Genomic DNA, 27,012 nt, shown 5'->3' on the forward strand with positions numbered 1-27,012 from the left:
TTTATTTCCACCCTGGAGAACCATTTCTTTTATCTTAGAAGCCCTAAAATTTAAAATGATTGAATCAGATTATTTGGAAATTTCTTATTATTTAGTTTTAGAATAGTATTATATACATTATTACATTTATTCTATAAATTAATATATTAGTATTACATTTAATCTTTGAATCAAGCACAGAGACTCCACATGAGAGTTTACCTTGAATTAATACTACTTAAATGAGTGAGATATATCAGATCGTTGATGACATAGGGATTTTATCTCTGTAGTTCAACAATGTGAGCATTTGTGAAATTCATCAGCACTTCTGAATGAAGTCTTGCCTAATGTTCAAATATGTTAACTGCTTATCTCATTGCATGTGGCCTCTATCTTACAGGTCTAAAAAGTATTCATTGTTGGGTGGAAGCAATTTGCTCATCTCTAATGTGACAGATGACGACAGTGGAACCTATACTTGTGTTGTCACATATAAGAATGAGAACATTAGTGCCTCTGCAGAGCTCACTGTCTTGGGTAAGTCAGTAATTGGAAACTAGTTTACATTATACCCTTCAAAATATACCACTATAATATTTTAAGTGCTTATTGCTGATTGCTTCCCATATTTATTAGTGTGAAATTGAAAGGTCCTTGTATTCTGTGCATGCTCTTACTCTGCTTTGATTAATTGCACAAGGATTAAATGTAGTGTTTGAATATTTTCTCATTGATTAAAAGCCATATATATATTACTCCTTACTTTAATTATTTTAGTGATCTACTGAAAAGTTCCTCCAAAGTGTTAATGAGCAGATGTGTTGAATAACAAGGGAGACTTCTAAAAATATCATATATACAGAAAATAAGTGATGAAAAAATGATAGAAATTATATAAAAGTGTGCTTGAGTGGAGAAGATGATACTTGAAATAATGCCCCTGACATTAAATTCAGATTGCTGAGATGATTGATTTAATATTAATATGGAATAACTGTAGGTATTATGTTGAAAGTACACAACTAAAATCCATTATGTTTAAGGAAAACTCGCATAGCAAGAATGCAATTTAAAGAGTTTAAGGAAAATGGATGGATTTATGTCCATTATGTAGGAACACCTACATATTGTTAGAAATTATGAATGATGACCTGTGGCACCAGGTTAGACAAATGAGTATCTTATCATGGTCTTGGAATTTGCTTTACCTATTTTTACCCCAATTATGTACTTTGGAGAACATACCTTAATATTTTCTTTTTTTCTTGTATATGACAAAACATGTTTACTGGTTTTTCACTTATTCCTATGAGTAAGGTCTTTCTGTTTATTCAAAAATCCAAGAAAATCCACAGATTGTTTATAAATTATTATGTAGAAGCTAAAAGATGTTAATGACATAAGATGTCTCTCTGCTGAATTATGTCATATAACTAAGACATTCATTTTGCTTTGGACTTTAAATGAATAGGAAAGATAATAGGATAAATGTTGGTTTATGTAAGAGAGTAGCTTATTTTCTCATTAAAATTTAAATTCTAAAAAGCAAATGTGCAACTGATGTTAATTCTTTTATTTAGAGATAGCATTACTTTACCTAAAATATTAACAGCCTTCAAGCTGGCAACATTCTAACTTATATTTCAGTATAGCAAAGAAAATAAAGCATTTGTCATGTCAAGGTACAGTGACACATATTGCTGATGAGAAATGTGATGTAATGTGATCTTTACTGATCATCTGATGAATGTGGTTATATATAAGCTCAAATTTAGACTGCTTGTAGATGAGGTCAAGTTTTACATGAACTTATTAGACTACAATGCTTTGTTGACATCTAAATTGACTGTACATGAGTGTTGATATCTGAGGACACATCTTCATGAAGACTGACATATTATACTGCATGAGTTGTGCCAATTATTATAAAAGATCTATATACTTTTTAATGCATTTAAATCTACTCAAAATGGAGAAGAAACAAAATTTCCATTTTACAGAATATATTTTCTGCTTTTCTTAGGAAAACATTTTGCTAACTTGGCATGGTTTCTTCCAGCAAATCCCATGTCTGCCTGAAGCTTGTATGGCCACATGCACTATAGAATATCATTATGCTAATATAAACAATGAAAAAGTTATGCAATATTTTAAGTTCTATAGTATAATCTGATTATATATATTCACCCATATGTGAGACATATAATCATGTAAATATATACATGTACATAATATGTGTACATGTTAATATGCATGAATATTTATATATGCCTATATATAAATACACATATACATGAAAAATATTAATTACTGAATGCCAAAATTTGAAGCAATTATTCTTCAAAAGTTCTGTGGGAGGTGTGTAGAGGTAGCACATTGAATAGAAGTGATTGCCTTTGCTCTAGCTCAATATAAGTTTAGAAAATGAAACAGACTAAGACACCTTAAACAACATCTTTATTCTTTTTAATGGCTGGCATTGAGAAAGTTGATTGTAAATTCGTAAGAAAGAAAAGCCTGTCTGGTCTCTGGCATCATGATGTCACTCAAGAGTAGTCTTGTCTGTTGCCTAGAGGTTAATGGCAGTGTTGAGGAATCTGGTCTCCTGTGCTTCCAAGACAAAAGTGTAGTGTAAAAGGTTCTTTGTGACTTCCAGTCTAACCAAGTTGCTTGAGTATTTTGCCCACTCTCATACCCTTATATCTAATAAAAGGTAAGCATTGGTGAAGTGGCAAGGCAGCTAGCCTCTCCCTAGATGAGTCTGTTTGAGTATAAGACATCTTCACAGTGAGAAAGAAACATGACCCATTCCAATGCTGAGGGTTTCAGATCAACTCTATCTGATGAATGAGTTCTCAGATAGAAAAATAACTGTCCCAAGGGAGGATCCAGGCTGAAATCTAGCCGATAGTTCCCACAGCCTCAAACCTGAGGTTAATTATTTTCCTGATTCAGACACTTCTCACTTTTTTCTTTTGTTTCTCTTAAAGTGATAGGCAGGTAGGTAGGTTGTATGATATTTAAGAACCTATTTTGATTGTAAATTTCATAATTCATGATATAATCATACCTAGGAATATGTGAATGTATTAGAACAATCTTGAGAGAACAGGAAAAAAAGGATGATAAGGTACAAAGATAAAAAATGGCATTGTTCTGTGAAAATAAGGTTAAAATAATTTTCAAACTCATAGCCTACAAAGAGGCAGTAACTATATAATTGGCTTCATGTATTGATGACTCTCTCTTATGTTTTAGAACTACACATTATTTTCACAATCATAAAAATGAATGAGAAGGTATAAAGTTAAAGCATGCCTTATTTAAAAATAGGATAAACAAAAGCTAAAAACTCAGATGAAAATTGTTTACAAAATATAGGTCGAACAAAATAAAAGATCCTGGATGTTTTAATCAATGGATAAGACCAATTATTGTTGTTTTTTAAATTTTAAGATTATTTTTTTTCTAATTGTATGTCCATATCAGAAACTTGGAACTGGGGTTATAGATAGGTGTGAGGTACTATGTGGGTGCTGGGTACTGAGCCTCGGTCAGTCCTCTAGAAGAGCAGCCAGTACTCTTAACAACTGGGCCATCTTTCCAGCCTAGAGTAAGACTGGTCCTTAATTGACATCCTGGCTAGCCAGGCTGCCAGTAAGCAAACAGGCTTTTTTCTCATGGAGGTACAATCAACCCTCTCAGCATCAGCCATTTAAAAGAAATTGTTGTTTGACAGGTCTTAGTCTTTGTTTTTCTATATTAGCATTGGATTAGAGCAAAGCCCACATTTGCTCCATCTAAGGGATGTGAATGTTACATTGTATGATTTGTGTTCTTACTTGAAGAGGATTCATAGCATCCTCTCTGTGTCTCTGTGTATTTTTTTTTAATATTCCTCTGTATTTTTTTAACTAGTTGAACTTTTCGTGTTGTTCAGTTATATTTGAAAAGAACACACACACACACACACACACACACACACACACACACACACACACACACACACCTCACAGACCTAATCGCTAAATACTTATTTGTTCGTTTCCAAAGGAATATAGACCTGCTTTAACTCTCACCAACAGTGTAATTTACCCTACCAATAAAGCAAATCTCTTTTCCTTATCTCACAATTAACCTATCATGGAATCTCCTTTTCAAAATGTACATGTCTGTGGCATTACATTTTCTTTTTAATTTTATTTTAAAACTTCATTTTAATTTGTATTTACTAGACATTCATGTTTCTAGTTTTGCAAAGTTGCAATCAATTTTCTTGGAATTTAAGTACTTATTTAATTGTATGTCTATGTTTAACAGGAATTCCTTGCAAATAGGAAAGCTGTACTTAGGCTGTGTGTATAGATACATATCAATGGATGAGGTTTTTTTTTTATAGTCAGTGGCTTCTTAACACTAAATTTGTGTTTTTATTGTAAAAATCTTTCCAAAAATCTGCTTATAGATTACATATTAAATGTGTCATTTGGAAGATCTATGCTTATATCTTAAGACTTGTATTTTCATTTCGTTTATTTTTGTTTCCAAGTAATCACCATGGTAACTGGGTATATAAAATGTCCCATAGACATTTTATGACTGATAACTACTACCAAAAACTGGATTCAATAAAGAAGTTGTGGAGTCTGTTGTGACTACTCTTAGATCTCAAAATGGATGTTTAAATAATAGTGTTTGATATAGTGTCAGACTATCCTAAGATACAGTTGGTGTCACTATACCAGACTATTTATTTGAAAACAGAATTTACTGCCTTTTAGTAATGTATGAAATGAAGAGAAGGGATCCTTATTATTGATGTTATTCAAATGTATTTTCTTAACTTTTAAAAATTTAAGCATACCTGTATTTTTCATAAGATTAAAGTCCCACAAAAAATATCAACTTGTACTTATAAATCTTCAATCATGCATTTTATCAGACTCTTGTTTTGCTTTCCAAATTGTGATCTTTTGTGAAGATTCACTAGCTTTGAATGTGAACCTGTCCCGATCCAAAGGATGTCAACCTGGGGCAAGAGAGTCAGGGATAGGGAATGGGAACAAGAGATGCAGAAAGAATGACCACAAGACAGGATTCTGATCAAGTGGCAAACTTTATTTTTCTCAGGCTAGCTTATATAGTCAGCAGAGCAGGATATGGGGAGCGGTAGAATGGGTTGTTTGTGCACCAGGTGTTAGTGTAGGCAGGATATTAGGAAACCACAAAGAGAGGATGTTTGGCAGGGTAAAGAGTTTATGAGTAAGACGGCCAAGAATGGTTACCTAGGTGACTGAGCCTGTGGGTAGAACATAGGGTGGAGGACTGGGTTAAGTTGTTTCTTTTCTTGAGCTGAGGTTCTAAGGAGTTGCTATATAAAGGATAATATATGTAACTATGTGGTCAGCCAAGCATGGCCTAGGATCTCATGCCAAGCACTGAGATCTTTGGCTTCCAACATGAACCTTCCTGAACTCATGACTTTTTAAGTTTTCTAAACAACTATATCAAAGGGAATGTTGCTGCCCTTTTCAGTAATTTGAGTCAATAAACATCAAGTGTAATTTAAGTGTGGCATTTACATTGCATTCTGATAAAATAAAAATTGAAAGTTTATAACACAAAACCAGGGTAACTTTGATTCAAATAAATATCATAAATAAATTTGCAGATTTTTTGAAATAATAACCATTTGAGGTTGTATTTCTGAATCACTGATAAATGTCAGATATTTGTGAACATGTTTTGGACATTAACATGGCACTGGACTGCAACAAAGCCACAAAAGGGTTTGAAACCCAGGTTTAATGAACTTCCAATGCAGTTATAAAATCCTAAGTTGATGTGTCTAATGTTTGTAAGGCATTTTAATATTATTTGTAAACCTAGAATCTGCAAAGATTTGGATAATTCATTTTGTCTGTGTTTGCTTGTGTATTTTCCTTACTGTAACTGGCATTAACAAGTTAAAGGATTTATTTGGCCTCACAATTACTGTGCTCTTAGTTCATGGATACTTGTCATCCTTACTTGTGTCTGTAGGGAGAGGGCACACAGTAGAGGGTATGATGGCATAGAGCTTTATACCACATAGTCATTTAGAAGCAGAGAGAACAAGCAAGAAGTATTGAGGCATAAGCCATGTCCTTCAAAGTTATGCTTCAATTGAACTACTTCCTGTGTTAAGCTTTGACTTTGGCACTACTTTCTGTGTTATGCCTTGACATCTACAAAATTTCTCACCTGAAATCCCTAATGGATGATGACATTGATGATGGCAGTACTCTCAAGGCCCATTTCTATTAATAGAGCCATCATCTTGGAAACAATCCCTCATCATGTAAGCATATTTAAAACATTCACCATCTCAGTTCTCATAGAAGCAAGACCTGGCCTCAAGGAATGTGGTCAGGAAAAGGGACCAAAGAGAAGAATGCTTGAGAGATGTTACTCTGAAACTTGCGGAAGGTGTGCATTTTTAGAAATCACTAGTAACATGGTTCTTACTTTTAAAACCGCATAACCATTTGTAAAGAACTAAATAATTTTTCCAAACATATATTCAGTGTCTTTTTCCTATAGCTTGAGTTATAATCTAATTACAATTTAGAATATCTGTCTATCCTTCTCCCCAGCTGTTCAACTTGACTCTTCTATATAACTTGGTGTTTACTATAAGACAAGCCTCAACAAACATATAGGGGATTTGCTACTATTTCAGCTCAATATTGATCTGGAATCTAAATTTAGTATCTGAATCAATGCAGACAGGCATACTGTATGAGGTATTTAATCTCTCATCAATAAAGTATGAATTTTAAAGTGACCTATGTACAGTTCATGACTACACAGAAGGGCATGGATGGAGAGGTCACTTAGGAAGGGCTCCTCACTGCACACCTGACACATTTTTCAACTTTTCCAGAAAGGATTCTTGACTTCCCTTTAAAACAGTCTGTATTAATAAAAAATAATAAGAAAAGCTTACCAATGTATACCAGTTTTCTCATGTTTATTTATTTTACAAATATCTGGGAAAATGTTAACTAGGGATCATAGAATGTTTGTTCCAGGGTATTTATAAGTCTGTTAAGTCAAACTTTATTTTATTTTATTTTTTAGCAATTTGGAAGTATGAAACTAAACCTAAGAATTTCCCATGTCATCTACTGCATTAGTAGCAAATTCTACTTCCCATACTGTTGTGTTTAGACTCTTCTTGGTGGAAATGGAAACTAAGTTAGGATTCTGTTCCTGTAACTGAGGATTTGCCCTTGTTGAGTATCAGTAAGGCCCATAGGTCACTCCACTTGGGTGTGTCAAGCAGGGTATTTCCTATCAACCTGGGCAGTCTACCTTACATACATTCTTATTCAATTGTAGCAAAATACGAAGTCATATAGTCACTCAAGGGTGGCTCCCTGAGATTTGTGTCACTGAGTATTTGTTGTGTCTACACCTCATAGGATACTTATATGAACTGAGACTGTGGAAACTCAGTAACTTTCCTGTGGCTTTGTGTAGGAGTTAGGAGATGTATGAGGCTGAGGCTTATGTGGTATAATGTAACCTCAAACTTTCTATCCTAGAAAAGTGAACTATAACATAGCCATAAGAAATACACTAAATTCTTGCATCAATGAGGTAATCCATTACTGTCATTGTCATGTATTAAAATTTAATAAATTTTAATAAACTTTGATACTATTTTTAGTGTTATCAGTTTGTTTAAACAGGCAGCACCTAAAACATGTGAATAGACTGTCCTTACGACCGTGATGATAGCAATTTTTAAACTTCATTGTAATTTTGGGACCATCTTTATATACAGGCGATCATTGACATAAATTGCACAATACCCAGTTATATGCTTATGTGTATGTACATACATATAATATGTAAATGCTATAAAATATATCATTGTATATCTCAAAGAAATTTATTTTCAAAAGTGATTTCTATATTCTTTCAGATGTAAATGTATATAATATTTCAAGCATTCAGTAGTAGAGTCTTCTACTAGCAGGTTTTAGAACAAGACAGAAATATTTAGAAAAATAACAGAAGAGAGTTTGGAGGAGAGCAGATCAGGATATATAACAGGTGGGTGTGATGACAAATACCTGTCATCACAGCACTAGGGAACCTGGAAAACAGGTTTAAAAGTGTGAGCATAGCTTGAACTATATAGCAAAAGCCCATCCCTATACCCCAAAACATAAACAAAAGTTAAACATGTGCTAGAATTTGTTTTCTATGATAAAAGGTTTAAATTGCTACCTCACTGTCTGATCAAAAATGCCTCTCAATAATAATAAAGATGCTTGGATATATACCAACCTATCCAGTTGTAGTCTGATGTCCAAATGGAACCAGTAAGCAATGGAGAAGACATTCTCTGTGTTGAATATTTCCCCAACCAGTGTGAGGACTCAGACAGGAAGGCACAGCTCAGGATCAAGCTTCCAAGACTGGCTAGGTCTAAAGCCAAAACACAGGCAATTCCTGAAAAAGCCAAAGTGATACATGGAAAGTAAGAGAGGCGAAGGACCCCATCAATGAATATATGATGATGAGAAAGTGGGACTTCAGTATGTGGGAGCTGAAAGGAGGGCATTACTGATAGAGAGAGAGAGAGAGAGAGAGAGAGAGAGAGAGAGAGAGAGAGAGAGAGAGAGAGAGGGTATGAATGTTCAGAGAACATCAAGAAATGCAAGAGGAACAGGATGTGTGTAAAGATTGCTGTTACAGAAGAATGCTATGCTGGAATGGAAAACTAGTCTAGTTTCAGAGTCCTGTGTTAACACTACCATTGGATTTTATCTTTACTATGATGGGATTTCAGTGCTAAGCACTCTGATGTGTGACTTACTAGCTGCCTCACCTGAGCCAGAAATTGAGGAGGTAATCCTCAATTTCTTCAACTTTGAACGAATGACAATTACTTCCTTATAGGGTTTGGTGACTGCTTAGATGTCAGAATTAGAAGAGAAAAATATTTGAAACCACAAGGCACAGCTTTGAATGAGCTAGGAAATAAAGAATAAAATGAAATAAAGCAACACACAAAAATGTCTCTTCCTGCCCTCAGGAGAAGCCCTAAACTGAGTTGCAAAGATTAAGCAAATGCAAACAAAAGTAAAAATTAACGACGCATTATTAAAACATCCCTTACAGTCTCCCTTTACCCATTTTGTTTTTCATCCACAAATGTTTACAGCAGTAACTGTCCCTTCATAATTCCCATGAATTGTGGAGGAGTCAACATAATGATGTTCTGATGATACACAGGGAGGTTATTGGCAGTAATCACTAGAAACACAGGCAAAAATTAGGGCTGTGGCAGAAGGATGACATCCATTTGTGAGGCATTTTACATTTGCCTTTTACTCCATGCTGCTCACACCCTGCTGGGTCTGCCTCACATCCCAGCTACATAAGAAGATACTTAGACACAGAGACCACGCCTTCCTCAGCTTGGGGCATATACTTGGATTTTTTTTTCTTTGGCCCTGCTGAGTTGCAAACATAGAGATTCTATAGAATGTGCAACAAAACCCCTATCCAACTATCCATCAAATATTTTACAAGCTTTTCTCTGAACTCCTGATTCTTTTCCACTTTATAGATCATTGTAACACACTGAGCTGTTGCCTCTCTTAACTCTCAATATGCCTGTGTTTGGAGGAAGGCCTTTTAGGAGTTAATGAGGGTAACTAAAGTATAAGATACAACATGTAATGGTGCTATCATTTACAAAGGGACTTCCACAATGTGTAACAAGCAATAATAATTGGTTCTTAATATAGACAGGTCCTTGGTAATGTGTATGCAATTGCTCTAGAACTCTAGAATATCATACTACATAATACAGTTGAATAATCCCCATATATCCCATCACTCAGATAATTTACATGTCTGTTAACAGTGAACTTGATAAAATATTACTTATTTAAAAATCCAGATTATCTAAAATACAGGAAAATTTTTTCTGGTGTGGCCATTTTTCATGCTTTTGTCTTCTACAGAAAGATTAATATCCTAATAAGTGTTGGTATATCTAGGTTCTGGCACACAGGTGTCATTTGATAGTTAGAGCACTACAGTGAGCCACAAAATAAAATCTTAAATGTACATAATGGGAAAAAATCAAGCATGAGGTACAAAAAGCTCATGCAATAGAATGTCCTACAAGTGGAAGAAACGCTGGCCATGCCTCTTCCTTATTCAGGCATACACCAAGTGGAGGTCACATACAGACTCATAGAAAAATCATCTTCAAAGTGAGGATAAAGAGAGTCTTCAAGAGGAACCAGCCCTAATGCCACCTTGAGCTTGGGCTTCTTAGATTTCAGATTGTGAGGAACACATTTTTTATTGCCTAAGGTACTTAAAATCATGCTAACACAACCATTCAACTGTCATTGGGACTTGCACTGTATTATTAAAACAATCCTTTTATCACCTTTAGAAATCATGATTGACACAGGAGAAACATTATCAGTGAGGCTTACACACTGGTAGTAAGGCTATGTTAGGGTTCAGGGGTGTGAACACATCCTTTCTACCACAGGCAAAAAAAAAATGTTTCTCATGGACATGGATTTTAATTTTTTATTTAATAATTATACATTTCTTATATACCATTGTTCTTTCCTCTTTGGCACCATTTAAATTTATTTAGCAATTACCAAGTATGGTGAACTATGCAGTTTTTAATTTTATATTAAAAAATACATGTTCTAATTTTAAAATTAATATATTATTAATTGAAATTGTACTTATTTATTTTCTACATCAATTCTTAGATATGCAGTATGGATTCACTTTACCATATACAAGCATGTATAACTTTATACACTATCATCAACTTCTAGATATTTCTCAAGAACAAAATTATCTTGATAATTCAAAGTCAATATGACATTATCCTTCTGTCTTTCCTGTGTTCTGTTCTACCATTTTTAATGAAACATAAGAGGCATTAGGTGATCTTCTGGAGCACATATAATTGACCAAGCAGAGACTGAGTTATTGACATACCTGTGTCAAATTTAAGAGTTCCATATCTCCCTTCATTAAGTATTTGCTCATTTATTTTGGTTTCAGGCTTTATGTCTTGGCCACAAATAGGAAAAAGTTACCACAGAATGCAATAGCATAACATGTGTTCTTCCATTATTATATGTAGTATCCCATTTGAATGGAGTTTACCTGAATTCACAACACCACTGTCTTTGCCTACATAATAGACCTTAAATTTTATTTGTGTCTAAAATTGTCCTTATTGTCAAAGACTTTCCCACCACCATGCAGCTTAATGATTATATACTTATAGACAGGATGTTTTAGGGAAGTTTGTACTAACAACTTCTGCCGAGGAGATATGGAGTGTTGTGTTCACAAGAACATAGACAGCATAGTATCAAGAACTTGACCTAAAGTCACCCGTGAAGTGCTTCTGTCATTACTCACTAATTTATTTTCTTGACTCCTTTCTGTAGCTAAAATCATGGTTATCAACAGGCAAACTCCAGTCTCTAACAATATCTGAAGGATTCTTTTAAATGTATATGAGTTAGAAGAAGCAAAGTTATATGTCAGGCTTTACTCAAAAATGTTTAGTATTTATTGCTAGTTCCAGCTAGTTATGGAAAGGCTATTTGTATTGGAGGTAGGATTTGTTTAACTATGAAAAATATTTACTTTGACATCTACTGTGTGCTGATGTTCAACTCTTTCCCCCCTTTTTTTAGAACCCCAATTTTGACAATGATTTTCATGTATCCTAGATATCTTTTAATCCAATTTTTCTTCTTAGAGAGATGAGGGAGAAGGAAGAAACCCCAAAGGAAAAGATAGAGGCTGCAGATTAAGTGAAAACATAAAATAGGCAATCTAAACTATAATTGTAATTACTTCTAGTAATTTAAGTAAGGTGAATTGACCATCTGTGGCTGACAAGAACTGCTGACAGCAGTAGAAAGCTGCCTATAGACCATTTCATCCTGGAGTTGCCTAGAAGCACCCAGACCACGTGCTATCCCAGAAAGAGTTTGACTGTGATAAGACTCAAACTCAGTTAAATGCTGATGTTTCAATCATAGCTCTTAAGTGTTAAAGTCACTAATGCTTGAGATTTTTCCCACTTCAGGCTGTGAATTATTTCTAGATACTACTTTACATTCTTTTTATTTTGTTAATTTACTGTTAATTTACTGATACTTCGGTATAATTATTATCTCATATTTTACATAGTTAAGTTTGTTACCTTATTTTATTGTAACTCTGATGTTTGAATGTATAACTAATAGACTACATGTTTTGCTTTTGAAGTGTATCATTCAATGTTTCTCCATGTAATCATATATATATATATATATATTATATATATATATATATATATATGGTATCTATATATAATATACACATAAACATATATATGTATATACACAGAGTTAATTTTAGGATGTCCTGATCACCTCAAAGGAAATTGCATGGTCTTCAGCACTATCTTGCTGTTTTCATCTCCTGTCAACCCAGCATCTCTAAAGTTACCACTTATCTATGTCCTATCTCAGCACATTTCCCTGTTTAAGACATTTCATTTGCATGAAATTACAGAATTCTGTTTGCCTGTTACTGCTCCTTTCATTAGCATAATATTTCAAAGTTCGCCCTTATTGAAGCAAATAGTAGAACTTTATTCCTTTCTGTGGCTAATTAGTATTTCATTGTATGAATATAACATATTTTATTTATATGTTTACCAGTGCATGTGTACTTAGATTGGCCTCACCTTTTGTCTATATGAATAATTCTGCATTATAAATTTGTATAGACGTCTCTGTGTATAATTCTGTTTTCAATTTTTTATGGATATATACCCATAAGTGAAATTTCTGGCCTTTATATTATCTCTGTATTTAAAGATTTGATAACTCTTTCCAAAAAGTACTGTATACAATCCATACCACCGGAAGGGCAAGGATGTTGCTGTCACTCTACAAATAATGTAAAGTATATTATCTTGGGATTAAGTATTTGCTGTTTGTGTAGTTCATCTTTCTTAGGGAATTGCCCATCTAAATGAGTTACCCAGTTTTTAATTTGTCATTCATTACCAAGTTTATATTCTTTATGGATATGTATGTGGTGGGTAAGGGTTTCCTGACTCAAATAACTAAATGAGTAGATAAATAGATAAATAAAAAGTAGAATAAATAAATATAAACATGGATATAATTGACTTGGAATAAAACAAAGAAACAAGACACAGCAGTATAGTGACCTGGCTTATGGCTGGGGTCCTTGAAGTCCTGGGCTCTATCCTCTCAGTACTGCATAAATTGGATGTGCTGGCCCGAGCCTGAAATCCCAGTGCTCAGGACTTAGAAAGCAGAGAATCAGGCCCTCCAACCCACATGATGATTTTGGGTACATGCTCTACATCTGGAATGTGGAATATGTGTGGCATGTGTTGCTACTGCTGAAACTGTCCTGGGACATATGTGCACTCTGACTTGTACCTAGTGTGTCAGGTGATCTTTTCTTCCCCATGCTCCTTATTAGTTGCACTCTTAACACCACATGGAATGAATGGTTACTACAAATCTTACAGTGAATTGCAATCACACATAGCTTGAATTAATTTCTACAAAAGATTGGCTGTATCTTAGTCATTTCACATCCATTGTATCTTACATGCTAATGGGTAGGGTTTCAAATTTGAGAACTATATTAGGTATGTCTCTTTCTACGTTTGATGTTAGATATTTATTCCAACAGGTAGATACTAGTAATAAAGGCCTATGTATACAGTGATCTGGAAGATTCTGTCCCCAGCTGTGATAGGTAAAGTTATAGTATTTGGCCATGATTTGATTTGTAAGGTAAATCTTCATAATTCAGATTAGCCATCTTTGTGAAAGATACCAAGTTTTGATAGCTAACCCCTTCTCCCATGTGAAGGGTCAATGAGAAGCTGGTCATCTGCAGCTTGAAAAGTGGTATTCATTGGAACCCAGCCATGCTAGCACTCTGATCCTGGACTTTTGTCTGCTGTGAGAATTATTTTTTCTGTTGCTTGTAAGTTAATCACTTGGTGATAGCAGACAGAGAAACATCCTTCTTTTGACTAAAGAGCCCTTTGTAAACAATTGTTAGATTCTAAGCCATCTATCTTAGTTAGTTTATGTTCTCCTATACTTTGGCTGTTACTAAGAATAAACTTTTAAGTGAACTACAACTAAGATGGGACAACGTGTTCTTAATTCTGCCATAAGGATTATTATATTTATGTGTTGCAAATACGACTTTGGTAATAATATGTGTCCATGTAAAACAGCAAAATAAGAGCAATATCTAGAGGAAGATTAAGGCTAAGTATTCTGTTCACCCTACTTGTTATTAAACATTATTAACAAAAATCAACAATAACATTATAGATGACAAAAAACTCTAAAGGCCTCTATGGTTATCATAGTTTGGAATTTTCTTGTTTAATCAGTTAAAGAAATATGCACTACAGATCTTCCCAGACAGTCTAATAGACTGAAGATTAGGAAATGCTGAGTGAAATGACAAATGTTCCAGAATTAGACCTAGTATTTACCTAAATTTAGATACTAACAACAGGCTATAGATAAAGAATCTGTGGTATCAGCAGAAAAGATACACCAATTTTGTTCATATTTAATTGAAATTTACTGTATAATTTCTCTGGAAATTGCCTGCCTAGCTAACAGAGGCATTTTATCACAGTTAATAGGGATAGCCAATTCTTTGTTCTTGCAGTTCAGGTGCATGAACACATTCTATAAGAAACAACATGATGCAATTTTAATCACATTGCAAAACTTCCTTCCTACTAAGAAAATAAACATGGCATTTGAGAGTTTGCATCCACACCTTTTCAGAGAAGCAGCATTAGAAAAATTAGTCCAAGTGATGAAATTATGTAATTTGATTTTTCCTCAGTATGTTCCTACTGACATTTGAGGAGTTAGTGAATCGACTGCTGGGTGTTCAGTAATAACACTTTATCACATATTTACAGTGCATGAAAAACAAAGGAATTTTTTAATGAACTGGAGACTTTTGTGTGAGTGTGTCTTCTTGAAGGATTGTTACCCAGATAAAAGCAAGTCTGTGCAAATAGAATTACACTTCTCCTTTAGCATGATAATTGAGCTTGCCAGATACTTTGGGAATTAACCCTACACTGAGTCATTATGTAGATATATGCAGGAAGAGAGATTGAAAGGAGGGACATTTTCAGAGTTTTATTTTTAATGTAATAATAAATTAAATTTTGGTTTCACCTTATCATCGAACTCGCTGTCATAGAGGAACACATTGTTTTCCAGTGGTTTTCTCTATTGAACTGAGTGTTTTCAGGATACTAATGGATGAACAGGCTCTGACCTAAAGAAGAAACAGCTCAGTCACCTATGTTACACACAGTCCACATCTCCCCCCTCTGCCACGACATTTGCCTTCACATGCTACCATAATATTCCAGTGTTTACTTGAGGATATTGCTGGGTAGAGTTTATGATTGACTCAGCGGGTCTTTAAACTTTGTCTATCTGTTTCTGTGGGTTTCACCAGCATGGTCTTGACCCCTTTGCTCATCACTCCTCCCTCTCTGCAACTGGATTCCAGTTCAGTTCAGTTTTTACCTTTGGGTATCTGCTTCTACTTCTATCAGCTACTGAATGAAGGCTCTAGGGATGGTAGATAAGTTAGTTGTCAATCTTGTTATCAGGGGAGGGCATTTAAGGTACACTCTCCTCTGTTGCTTAGATGGTTAGTTGGTGTCATCCTTGTAGATCTATGGACATTTCCCTAGTGCCTGATTTTGCTTTAAACCTATACTGGCTTCCTCTTTGATGGTATCTCTTATTTTGCTATCCTCTATTCTTCCCCATACACAACCTTCCTGCTCCCTTATGTCCTCCTCACTCCTCCTCTTCTCCCATTCTCATTCTCTTAGCTCCCTCTCCCCTCCCCACATGCTCCCAATTTGCTCAGATCTTGTCCCTTTCCCCTTTTCCAGAGGACCATGTATGTCTCTTTCAGAGTCCTCCTTGTTGCCTAGCTTCTCTGGTGGTGTGGATTATAGGCTGGTAATCCTTTGTTCTATGTATAAAATTGATATATGAATGAGTGCATACCATGTTTGTCTTTTTGTGGCTGGGTTACGGCGCTCAAAATGGTTTCTTCTAGTTCTATCCATTTGCCTGCGAATTTTAAGATTCCATTGCTCCATTGTATAATGTACCACATTTTCAGAGCGATAATAATGAGAGACTAAAGATTAGGTTTTGTGATTGAATGGACTATCAGACTTGTGGCTTGACACAAACCATGGTCTAGTACATATGAAACAATTATATAAAGTGAAATTAAAATTTTTCTCATGCTATAATATTGTGGGCTTTCTTGAGAAAATTTAAAAATCGTACTAACATTATTTATACTTTGGGAAGACTATGGAAAATGTTAACATTGTATTCTATTAAGAAAATCATCAAGAAAAGAAACATATACAATTATGTCAGCTTCTGATAAGAAAAATAAACTATGATTCACATATATAACACAAATGAAAGCTGTCAAATCAGTAAACAGAGTTTGGGCTCATGAATAAAGCTTCTCAGTATAATAATATATTTACTGTAGGCATCATATTTAAGACCTCTATTTCAAATTCCCTGCTATAAATTTCCATCAAGATCTACTTCAAAACTGCCAGACCTCTTCATTCTAATTTCCTTCCCTCTAAACCTGGCAGTTCCCATTTGTTACTTTGACCTGTTCTTCATCCTTTTAATTTGTGTCTCTTCTGCTCTTGCTTGACTGAGGCCCAGTTTCACTCATGTTAATCAGAATGAGGATGAACCTTCTTAGAACTTAAAATTGTCTTGACCTTTCCAATTTTCTCAAACTAAAATCTTTACACAACTTTCCACTGCCTGTGGATTGATCTTTCTAACCTGTCATTTTCAACTTTTTTCCTTAGGCTTTGATAGCATAGATCCTACATTTTTCTTAAACATGACACATTATTATGGTTCCTATAGCATTTGTTTGGGAAGGTTGCAATGCCTGAAATTCTCTCTCATCTCTTTTCTTGAGGCTGAGTTCTTGTCCTGTCACATCCCAAATAAAGCACTTCAAGAGTTGTCTATTTTTTTAATCTAATGATGATGTAATTGCCTAGATTTACTTCTTCCTATGATGCTGTTCTTTTCCTTTCATGGTTCTTGAGATGATCTGCTATTGTGTACCTACCCATTTATTGTTGTTTCCTGATTCCAGTGAAGTGTAAACTCCACTGAGGTAGATCAGTCAACTCTTCTATGAACTCCGATATCCTCAGAAGCAAACAGTCTGTTGAATTAATAATATGCATCATTCATTGTCTACACTGATACTCTAATAATCCATATTTATTGGACACCATATATGCCAATATATTAAATAGGCATTCTGTAAGCAGTTTCACTAATCTATGAGGATGATGCCATTTTTATCTTCATTTATTCTTTCTAAAGAGGAGGAATTTAAATTTGTTATCATTGGAATATAGTATTTGAGGTCTGAGTAAGCTGGAAATTAAATTTGACATACTTGTGTAACAATAAATCTTTCTGCCAAGCTACCTGAGTCCTGATAGCATGTGGGCGCTTTCTACAAGGCAGTCCAAGTTCTGTCTGCCACCACATTTAGGTCCCAAGAAACACACAGAGACTTATATTAGGTACAAATGCTGCTTGGTCAATGAATAGGATTTCTCATCTGCTAGCTCAGTCTTAATTATTAACCATAAAGACTTAATTTATCGGATGCCAGCTGCTGGCATCTTCTCTTGCAGGGATCACATGGCAGCTCCAGAGCAGAGAGAAGGAGGAAGTGAAAAAAGGGACGACTTCCTTCTTGCCCTCACTTATATATGAGTCTGCTTGCTATGTCACTTCCTGCCTGTATCACTAGACTTCTGTACTACATTTTCCTGAATCCTCCTTGACCCCTAGTCCTGCCTAACTTGCTTCGTCATTGGCCAACAGTACTTTATTCAACAACCAATAAGAAGATAAACATACATAGAAGGACCTCCCCCATCACACTTGTTTTGGAAATTTCCGTGGGCAAACAGTATCAGAGTATAAGATAGGGCTAAACCCAAATGAGAATGATATTAAGTCATGGTGAATAGTAATAGTGAATAAAAGCATGTATTCCCAGAGAAAGTGATAGGCCATTTTAATTGCAATGAGGTGTCTCTAAGTTTTTTAGAAGCTGCTAAAGCTGTTCAAATAGGTTAGTAGACAGACTTACATGGGTGATATGGTTAACGTTATTAACCATATCCAAATTAATAGAGAATTTTTAGCTATGGAAAACACATCCTGGAAATAGCATTCGAAATATGTCGACAAAGTCAAGTGCTGTATGAAACACTACTATTTGTTTATAGGGAAAAATTATCTAAATCCAAGTCAACCAGCTACTGAATATAGTCTATTAAACCAGCACTGAATTGAAATTTAACAAGTCAACCAGCTGGCAAAGATTGTCATTCTAAAATAAGTTGAACAACAGAGTTACATGATTTTGTATTTGGAGGTAAAAATTCTGTGTAGGACACTCTGATAAAGCCTCAATGATTTACAGAGATTACTAAAGGAATAAAATAACCAAGACTAGGTGAGATGTTTTCAGTATAGTGAAAGTAGTGAGTGAACAGGAACATAATGAAGTTCATGTCCTTGAAGGATATTTTTAAGTGAGCTTGGATAAAACATTCAGGAATATGCTACCAGAAGAAATCTCCTCAAGCTTGGAAGTAAATTTATAACAAATATTAAAAAAGAAAAGAAGAGGGCTTTTATTGTTTACCTGACAACAAATGTAATCCTGTTATTTTCCAGAAGCCCTCAAACTGGGTGTATAAGGAACAAAATACTCTGTGTATATGAAAGGGAAAGTATTGACTTTTTTGCTATTTCTGTTGAAAAGAAAAAGCTACCTTCCACACCTGTGCTCTACACAGGATGGGCAGGCCATGGGCACAATGTGGAGATGTCTTTGAAACACAATAGTTTAGACCCTACTCAACCTACTGAAAATGAATTCAGAAGTCTTAGAAATAGATGTTTTACTTTTGGGTGCTTGTTAAAGAAACTCTGGATGATCTAATATTTCAAGTGTTATTTAGAGCATGGGACACGACTCCAAGACATAGCCATTGACTCTTCAACATTTATGTATTAGAGAATAATGTGATATTCAGGATTATAAACGTGAATACTAAAGCTGTATTTCCATTGCCTTTTTATATTAGTTCAGCATATTTAGAAAATAGATAAGCTGTGAAATAAATCTTAGATAGATTTTCATTAATTCCCTTGTGGGTATTTGAAGTGGTCATTTTAGCTATCAAAACCCACTTTGATTGCTGAAACATTAAATATACTTGTATAATTGAGTGACTATGTTATTGTATTCTATCATATACAAATGGGAATTACTCACATGGTCTCTTTCACAAGGTGTCTACCACTTGTGAAAATTGGCAAACCAATGTCCAAATGTGGCTTTATGATTAATTATTAGTTATTATTATTATTGTTATTATTATTATTATTATTATTATTGTCGTCGTCGTCGTCATCGTCCTTCGGTTGTCAAGTAAATAGAAATAGGCTAAGTTTCTGAGCTAAAATTTCAAATCAGTAATTTTGGGAGTACATCCTAAATTTCTCTTGAATAGTAGAAGACATGCACTTTTAAATTCCATCATAATTATACTTGACAAACATGAAAAGCAGCTTTTCTCTAGGTGGTATGTGTGCAGTGCAGGCTATGGGCCCCAGACAGCCTTTTTCTAAATTTATCTGGCATTTCTCAACATCTGAGTTTATGATCACTTAAGACTCAATGGTCACCTCTTCTAGGGCACCATTTCTCTCTAGATAGGTTTAATAAACAATCTCATTACTACATTAATTAAAGATTTAAAGCTCAACATCTATAATGAGCAGTTGTCCCTATTTTTACTATTCTTTGACCTATTGGACAGATGACTTCTGATGAACTGAGACCTTCCTCTTCATTCATCTATGGAGTACCAGTGATCAGCACCTTGGGTTACATTAAAGTAATTATGGAATGGTGAAACAGATTGTCATTTTTATAAACTATGTCAGAGAAAGAAAGAACTTATGTCCTACATTCTCTACTGAACTTTTGTAACAATACTGCTGTGTTAACACCTAAATTAAAATTTTGTGACTTAGAACAACAATTAATTATCCTCAAGGTTGTAATTCTTTGGGTTGATGGGAACTCTTGTGGACTTCAATGATTGAGACTCTAGTTTATATTTAGTCCTGTTCCATGTACATGTATGTGTCAAAAGAATTCACAGCCCCACTACCGCAACACTGATTGAAGACATATAAGAGAAACCCATTGTATAAATCCATGTCAAGCTCTGCTCACACTTTCTTCTAGCACCTGAGTTAGGCACACCAGAAATCCCAGGGGCAGAAATTACCTTCTTCTTCGTACCTTGAAACTGTTGATGTGAAGAACTACAGTCATAATCCAATCCAGACACTCGGGGATTTATAGTGAGACACTTGCATCTGGTGTGAAATATAAGGAAACACCAGAAGGGGAATCTAATCATGAACTTCTGCTCAATCACCCCACCTTAGTCCCAGCTGTCTTGTTTCAATTTCCCCAAATTGGCTGGGATTAAAAGCATGTGATTCCTGGATGTCAATAAGGAGGCCTCTGCACTCCAGGGAGCCTCTGGTAGTGGATTAGTATTTTTCTCTGGTGCAAGAAGGGAATTTGAGAGCCCATCCCACATGAAGGGATACACTCTGGTCCTGGACACAGGGGGAAGGGCCAAAGTCCAGCACAGGAAGATTTTGTGGACTTTGCAAAGACCCTGTTGAGGGCCCTACCCTGCCTGGGGAGTGGTGGGCGGATAGGGTGGGGGATAGGTTGAGGTGGGGAAGGAGGGGAGGGGGTGAGGTTAGGAAGAGGGAGAAGGGACTTACATGTGAATCAAGCCTGTTCCATAACTTGAACTAATAAAAAATATATAAAAAAAACTAAAAAAACAATGATTTATCTACATACTCAGATTACCACAAAACTTGCCATATAACATTTCCTCATAACACACTGTGGTTGTGAGATCCAGAGCTAATTAAAAAACAAACTTTTGGCTTCATCTTGATAGCCTATTGGGGAAGAAAATAATAATAATAACAATAAAACATGTGATCCCAGTTGCTTAGATCAAAGGCAAGAGCTCTGAGCTCTGTTACTCTTCAGTCCTGTGTAGGCCATGATTGCCTTGACTTTACCAAGATCCATGTACCTCTTAATCCTGAATCCTGGGATTAAATGTGTGTACCACCACTGCCTCATTTCTATAGCTTGAGGCTGACTTTGTTTTCTGAACCCTCAGGCAATCTTTAATAATCATAAATAATATATCACCACATAAACACTCAGCCAATAGCTCAGGATTACAACTAACTAGATCATACAACTTAAAATTAATGCCTTTCTATAATCTATGTATTGCCAATGGCTCTTGGCTTTACCTGTCCTCCGGCATGCCTTACTTCCTCTGTGTCCTGCTGGCAACTCCTCTGACTCCACACTCCTTTTTCCCAGTGTCCTTAGCTTGGTTGTCCTTTCTATACTTCTTGCCTGGCTACTGGACAATCAGCTTTTTGTTAAACCAATCCAAGTGAAAAGACTTCACAATGTGCAAAGATTTATTCCACAGCAATTGGTCCAAGCTAATATCCTCCCCCACACCAGTGTCAGCTACTAAAGTGTTCTTTCTACTGTCTTAACTGTGTTAGTATGATTATTTATATAGAGACATTCTGGAAATTCAAGTACTTAGAAGTTTTACTAATACATAATATAAGAGTTTACCACAGAAGTCTTTAAGGCGTACACTTTTAATATGAAATAATAGGCAAAAACTAAATTATATATAAACTCATTCTATCAGAGTTCTTTTAGAAAAGTGTGTGTTGCCCTTAAATAGGGCTCTGTTTTTCTATTAATCAATTCTTCATACTTTCCAAATTTGAATTTTTACAAATAAGCAGGCCACCCTGTCATTAGGTCCAGAAAATAGGCAAAAGCAGAAAATTTGTAGAATTTGAAGTCAGAGATAAGAGAATAGCTAGTCTAGCAATATTTTTCTATCTACTTAGGAATTTTACGTGACTTTTCAGACAGACACCTCATTAAGCGACTTTATAACCATAGGCAGCCAACTGTTTCTGAGAGTCAATGAGAAGTAATCACTGTATGTATGGCATTAGTCATTGAATTAATATTTTACTTTTCATCATGTAATCTTCTAAATCCTGAATCCTATGGTACAGGTGTTCAGCTATAGTGTTCAGCTATATTTAACTTATAATTGTTCTAAAAGCTGTGTTGTTTCTCTTGAATTATCACATTAACAAACACTACATTCATTAAGGGCTGATTTGCAATTGACCCTGTGTTTAATATAAGGTCTCCTTAAGCCTTTCCTTTTATGTTTGCTTAACCATCACCCATTTTATAAGGAACAAAACTAAGGCCCATAGAGCTCAGTGAATTACCCTTTGCACACATATAGACACTGGCCAAATCAAGAGTAAAAGTGAGCTCAACCCAAAGCCACGCCTTTTTCTCTTATTTAAATGTTTCAAGTAGTGACACTTTTCATCTTTGATTCAGGGACGATCACCAATTAAAACTCTCAGGTACCCGGTTTTAATCCCTGATGTAGCTAGATTGCCAAATCCAAACTGTTCAGTTGTAAAACTATGATTAATAGCCCCTGTCCTGTGTGAATTGTGTCATGACAGTGAAATTTCATGCAGAAAGGAGAGCGGAACTCACAGCACAAGCTACTGTGAACATGCTGTCAGTACTGTGAGAACTGGGGCTGCTGTAATGACTTGTTTGCATCTAGCAGTAAACTAGAAGAACCCTTGTTTTGTTTTGACATTTTTCAGTTCTAGGCAAAAAGTAAACACACACAAACCATGTGGGATAAAAAGAAGGGAAAAACATTTCTTAAAACAAAATTTTCCCCCTTCTGCTTAAGGGAAACATAAGCCCAAAGGGACCAGAGGATGCTGAAGTGCAAGCGGAGTGCTCTGCTTGATATTCCTATGACTGTCTTAGGTCCCCTTTCCAAGCCCAGCTAGTGTTTCTCAGAATGTTCATAGAGCAGGAGATGACAAGTTCTGAAGATTTCTATAGTATTCCCTAAGATGAGACTCATGATATCAGGTGACCTAAGTGTGATGGCAATTCTTGGTTGTCAGCTTGATTACATCTGGAATTAACTAAAAACCCAAGCTACAGGGCACACCTCTGATGGACCCACCCTAAACCTGAGCCATACTGTCTTGTGGCAGCCAAGGTAAAGGACATGTAAGAAGGAAACTATTCCTCTTTGGTTGCTTGGCCTTTTTTCTCACTGGCAAGTCCATTCCTTCACTGGAATTAGAGTTTACATGTTTAGGATTACAACATATACTGAAGACAAGTTGAGACATATAGCCTCATGGAATGAAAAAACTATTAGATTCTTGGACTTTCCATTGGTAGACAGACATTGCTGTACTAGCTGGATCATAGCCTATAAATCGCTCTAATAATTTTCATAATACACATATATAAATACATATATATGGGTGTGTGTGTGTGTGTGTGTGTGTGTGTGTGTGTGTGTGTGTGTGTGTGTGAAGAACCCTTGTTTTGATTTGACATTTTTCAGCACTAGGCAAAAAGTAAACACATAAACCATGTGGGATAAAAGGAAGGGAAAGGTATTTCTTAGAACAGAATTCTTCCTCCTTCTACTTAAGGGAAATATAAGCCCTAAAAGAATTAGAAAATATATATAGTCATTCATTCATTCTATCCATTCTGTTCTTTTTGTTCTAAGGTGTTAATTGTGGTCATATGACATAAGAGGGGTTAACAGAACATCCCTCAATAAGACCCTAAGGCTGACACTGTACCAGTCAAGGACACAACATTTTTATTTTCTCTGAACATTTTGGCAGTCATAGATTTTGTTTTCATGTCTAAAGCACTTCATTTACAGATCAGGTAACAAACTATAAGGTATTTGTGATACTAATTTTCAAAGCCTTCTCTTCTCCTATGTTATTTTGAGTTGGCATCTGTATCACAGGAACAAGTACTAGAGGATAAATGCCCTGGCTCTAATAGTAAGAGGCATGCCACCAACTTGACAAGCAAGTCTGTTGACTCTGATAGCTAGGTGATTTCCATTTTCAAGTAGATAAGACTTTCCACTCAGGTTTATTTGTGGGAATATTATGATTTTTGCATTAATGCAATGATGTTTTTATATGTTTTTTCATTAATAATAGTCTTATATTACTCACTTCACTCATTTCTTCCCACCAGTTATCACTATGATATGGTCTGAACAGGAAGTTTCCCAGGAACCTGATTTTATGGAAAACAAGTTCATTTTCCTGTCTGTTTTTAAACACTATCTATTCTATGCTAACCCACCAATGGTCACGCTCAAATGGGTCCATGTCCCCACAGTGGACCTTACTGATGATTCTTTATTTTTGTCTTTACACTCATTTGAAATAATCACCTTGTCCCTACATATACATAGTGTATGCCAGTTTTTTAACAATTGATTTTTTTTTACCTTTTTTATCTCATCTGTATTTACCTTTTAAAGCAGAATGTGATTGGGCACTATATTTCCATTCACAAACCTTGCTGAGTTATAAGACCTAGGGAAGCTTAGTTTTGTTCTCAGTATTTTGAAAACAAGCCACATGAGGAATTCCTCAGTTGTTTTAGATTGTGTATTTACTTCTAAGACTAGTACATGCAGAATTAACTACAGGGGATGAAAATTTTAAGATGAAACTTAGGCCATCTTAATTTTTTCCTTTTAAACATGAAGCTATCTTAGAATACGTCCAAAAGTGACAAATTATTTGGTCTACTAAGAAATCCAGCTCAACAGCTAAACATTGCAGACCACAAAGTTAATAGGTTACATTTCGGCTTACAACAAATGTTCTACTAACCCATTGGGTCAAGCCTAGAGTATCACAGTATCACAAGTAGAAAGAAATTTTTTCTTCCCCTTAGTTTCCATGCCACACAGATGTTTTAAATGTTAACAAAAATAAACAAAAATCCTTAAAAATATATTATCGGAAGGAATGAAAGTAAGCATCAAACATATATCTCTGGTGAAGCTTAGTAGACTTCTTCCATGTGTGATGTGTCGTCATCTCCTTCCAGGGGTGGCATTTCTTCGGTTACAGCAGCATTGGTATCATCCACAGTAGGATCATCTTCATCAATACCTAGACCAAGCTTGATCATCCTGTCGATCCTGTTAGCATGTGTCTGGGGATCTTCCAGACTGAAAGCAGTTATAACTTGGTGGCAGGAATCTTCAACAAGCTTATTTAGAAAAGAAATGTACAGTATGTGTAATTCACAAAGATTTTCAATGTGATTCAATCTGGCCATTTCAAAGAAAAAGTAAACTTTTAGCAGGTTTCAGAAAACTCCCCACTTGTTGCACTTTGCGAAGGTCAGCATATCATGAACATATTCTTTTCTTCACTGATAACTAATTCACAGGCAGGAGCTAATTAACTTTTACTACAAATGTTCAAAATTTTATCCTGAAGCATTTCCCTCCTTTTGTAATTCTTGAACTGCCAATGACTTAGAAGCCCATGCCTGATACTATTCTAGTTGTGGGGTCATGTTCTTTCGAGGGTCAGCACTTTGCCATCACCTGTAGCGGATAAGGCCATAAGAATAAAGAGTTGCATTCTGAGGATTCTAATTCAGGCAGTTTTAGCCCCTGAACTGCCTCTCTGGGGCAAATTTGTTTGTGTGTCCTTTGAAAATAAATTGGTATTTGTGAAGTAGTGTGTGGATTCCTAAGGGGAAATGTTTCTACAGCAGATAATAGAGTAGTGTGGGTATTTTAATTAATGTTTTGCTATTATACAGATATTCAGTGAATCAGTGATACTATTAAGGTTAGTGTTATACATTACATTATATATCATTACAACTTACATAATTAATACTAGTAATGAGGTAGATAAGCATATATGATTATCTTATGATAAATAAAAGATATCCAAGTGCAAAATTTCTCAGCACAAAGAATGAGACCATATGTTTGGGAAGGGCAATAGATTTTCCTGGAAAGATAAAGATAAATCATTTGGGGGCCAAGAGCTTATTAATCTTATATCAATAATGGCTTTGTCTTAAAGTAGACAAAGCCAAGCTCTTTTGCATGATTTTATCTGATGCTGGCCCATTTTTCCGTACTCTTGTTATTTTTCTTACTCCAGATAGACTATACTATTTCCCCTTTTTCTATATGTTAAGCTATCTATGTCTGTTTTTCCTTATTCTGTGGGATGTTTTTATTCTACTAAAGAAAGGATATACAAAGATTCTGTGAAAATCTCAACAGTATTTTAACACAAAGAGGAAAAGCCTGCTCCAATGTACTACTTCACTTGCTGGGGAGAAATAGTCATGTTTCTTGTATCCTTCCCAATCTTCATGAGAATTTATGTAACCAGAAAACAATCCCCAATTGCTTGTGCATGGAGAAGTCCTGATTTCAAAGTTTCAATTTTAAACCATGGCCCTAGGACATTTGGCTAATGGTACCTCTTCCTTTTATACCTTGAATCTGCCATGATGTTACATAGAAGGAGCATAGAAATGCATTGGGTGAGGAAGTTAAAAACCTATCATTAAAGTTACTGACTTTAAAAAAAAAATATGTAATGACCTCCCTACTCAGTTTAATATACCACCCGTGTGTTTTTAACTTTTGTTGAATGGAGTTGAGTCCCATAAATAGGAAGGATTTTTTTTGTTTATACATCAATAGTCATGTTTAATCAGCCAACAGTAATTTGT

General features: G+C 35.2%; 1 protein-coding gene across 1 annotated transcript in view; it reads left to right on the forward strand.

Annotated features, from left to right (window-relative positions):
- Dcc (DCC netrin 1 receptor) overlaps positions 1–27,012 on the forward strand; it is a 1,088,579-nt gene that overhangs the window by 543,167 nt on the left and 518,400 nt on the right. Inside the window, exon 5 of the mRNA XM_035440067.1 lies at positions 383–519. Coding sequence (XP_035295958.1) covers positions 383–519 — 137 coding nt within the window. The remainder of the gene's footprint in view (positions 1–382; positions 520–27,012) is intronic.

The sequence above is a fragment of the Cricetulus griseus genome, chromosome 2 (assembly GCF_003668045.3).
Source record: "Cricetulus griseus strain 17A/GY chromosome 2, alternate assembly CriGri-PICRH-1.0, whole genome shotgun sequence".
Lineage (NCBI taxonomy): Eukaryota > Metazoa > Chordata > Mammalia > Rodentia > Cricetidae > Cricetulus > Cricetulus griseus.